The sequence below is a fragment of the Amphimedon queenslandica genome, unplaced genomic scaffold (genome assembly GCF_000090795.2).
Source record: "Amphimedon queenslandica unplaced genomic scaffold, v1.1 AMPQUscaffold_10127, whole genome shotgun sequence".
NCBI lineage: Eukaryota > Metazoa > Porifera > Demospongiae > Haplosclerida > Niphatidae > Amphimedon > Amphimedon queenslandica.
This window is the reverse complement of record NW_003549602.1, coordinates 1-2,327: the sequence shown is the minus strand read 5'-3', so window position 1 is coordinate 2,327 and position 2,327 is coordinate 1. Positions and strand designations below refer to the sequence as shown.

General features: G+C 33.8%; 1 protein-coding gene across 1 annotated transcript; it reads left to right on the top strand.

Annotated features, from left to right (window-relative positions):
- The first annotated feature begins 1,198 nt into the window (after positions 1 to 1,198).
- LOC100641402 (lys-63-specific deubiquitinase BRCC36-like) lies at positions 1,199 to 2,316 on the top strand. Its single transcript, XM_020006304.1, has 3 exons — positions 1,199 to 1,313; positions 1,368 to 1,584; positions 2,207 to 2,316. The coding sequence occupies exons 1-3, from the start codon at positions 1,209 to 1,211 to the stop codon at positions 2,314 to 2,316; spliced, it is 432 nt and encodes a 143-aa protein (XP_019861863.1). The 5' UTR covers positions 1,199 to 1,208.
- Positions 2,317 to 2,327: the final 11 nt, after the last annotated feature.

The following is a 2,327-nucleotide window of genomic DNA, read 5'->3' as shown; positions in this document are numbered from 1 at the left end:
TAAATAATTATAATCTTATTAAATTATATCACCTGATGGTACTGTAGTATCATTATTAGTAACTGATGGAGGTACTGGTGAACTAACAGTAGAGTGTGTATCATCAGATTTAGGAAACAATTCATCTGAAAACAATGCAAAATATATTTACTTAAAAAATCAAGTATTGCCAATGTGTATATAAAAACGACTCTCAGTATATAGTATATTAATGCATGAGTCATGGAGCAATATTGAGCCCCATAGACCTAGAGGTACATTGAGGTAGAGTTTCTATGGCTATCAAGCTAGTGAGATAGGTTAATTTTTCTAAAATTAATAATTTAGAAAAATTATTAAATTATTAAATTTAAAATTAATAATTTAATATTAATAATTTAAAATTAATAATAAAATGAAATACCATATAGGGCATAATGTTTGCAGGACACAAATTTTGCAGATAAAGAAAATTTGTGAAAATAAAATATGCAAATATCAATTTAATATAGTATCCGCATGGCATACCTGGTAGAATTTGCAAAATTAAAATCTGCGAATTGGAATTTTAGTAGATTTCACAAAATTTTCCTACTGCAAACATTATGCCCTATATCGTATTAGCCCCCCGTTAAGCAATCTGAGCAGTGAACGGTACAAGTCTTCTTTACCACTGATAATAGCATTACACACACACATATTACATAGCATTTTACACAATCAGTGATATTAACTTTATAACTTACTCTCTTGATCTAACTTGTCAGCTGCAGCATTCTCATTCATAGATTTAAGAGCATCTGACAGTGAGTCAAAGGTAGCTCCTCCTTTACTGTCAACATTATCAACTCTGGACAACCACTTGGAGAGAGTCTCTGTAAAGCATCGAGACACATCACCAGGATGATTCCTTTCAATGGCGTCCAGTATGTTCTTGTGTAGTCCTAGTCTCAGTCCCAGCTCATGCCATCTTGTCTGAGGGAAACCACATCTCTTTAACAGATCAAGTACATCAATAAGTTGATCTATAAAACATAATATATAAATATACTACAGACTACAGTTAATGGATTATTACTAATAGTCAATGGAGAAGTGAAGAGAGAAGGAGAAGGAGAGCTGCTGCTGCTTTTGGTAGCCATTGGGTTTGCAGGAGGTTAGGGTGGGGCTGGTTAATTAAATAATAGGGCGTGGTATGTGACGTCAAAAATTTTGGTGACGTCTTTAAAATGGTGGCCGTTAGGGTAGAGCTAACTTGTGATGCATATCTTTGCTGTCTGACTCACGCCATGTCCACTGAAAGAGAAGAAGTGATGGGTCTATTACTAGGAGAAGTGAGAGGAAGACCCTCCATTATTATTAGTATAGTCTGTCCGTATGTATTGCAGATAATAGAAGAAGGAGAAGTTGCTGTAGTTCAAGTGTTTTCACTGTACATGATGAGGAGACTTGATAAACAACCTGACAGAGTAGAGATATCCCCAGAGCAGCTGTCATCAGGAGCCATTGAAGCTGAGGCCTTGAGTGAGAGGATGAATAGGACAGTACAAGTGGTGGGTTGGTATCACAGTCATCCTCATATTACTGTATGGCCTTCACATGTAGGTATGGTAGGAGGGGCAAGGGGTGGGGCTAATAGTAGTAATGTATAATAGTGTTTGATTGGTTTTATGGATTTAGTATTGTCTAAACATAATGCGTACTTGTTAAATAATTGAAGTTTTTCAGTCAGCGAAAAGTGTGTTCATTATTATTTGGCTTAAGATACAGTACAGGGTATTTCATCAGAAATAAAAAGTAGAGAATTTTCCATTTTTATTAGATTTTCTGATGCATATAAATGTTCTTACATTGCATAGAAAGTTTGAGCTAAATCCGATCAAAATTGCATTTTTTATGAATTTTTAAATTTACTCCGAAATGGGACAAAAGTCCCTGTACTATAGTACAGGGTCACTGTCCAAATTTTGCCAAAAATCAAAAGTAGAGAATTCTCAATTTTTATTACATTTCCTGATACATATACATGTTCTTATGTTGTGTAGAAAGTTTGAGCTGATTCTGATAAAAATTGGATTTGTTACGAATTTTTAAAGTTGCTAAAAAAACCAGCCCAAAAACCCTGTATGAATGTATTGATCTATTACATGTACATGTAATAGATTATTATTATTATTGTAATTATTATTATTATTATGTAATGTACATGTACATTACATGTTTTCAGATGTTCGTACTCAGGCTAATTACCAGTTGATGGGTCGTCATTTTGTTGGTCTCATTTTCTCATGTTTTGAAGAAATTGATAAAGTAAGTAACCACACCCACTTTAATTAACCACCATCACC

What these genes read in the sequence shown, in the direction of transcription:
- LOC100641402 (XM_020006304.1), top strand. Translation starts at nt 1,209, where the DNA reads ATGGTGGCCGTTAGGGTAGAGCTAACTTGTGATGCATATCTTTGCTGT. An exon ending in TGGGTCTATTACTAGGAGAA is followed by an intron (nt 1,314 to 1,367) that starts GTGAGAGGAAGA and finishes TATGTATTGCAG; the next exon opens with ATAATAGAAGAAGGAGAAGT. An exon ending in TGTATGGCCTTCACATGTAG is followed by an intron (nt 1,585 to 2,206) that starts GTATGGTAGGAG and finishes ACATGTTTTCAG; the next exon opens with ATGTTCGTACTCAGGCTAAT.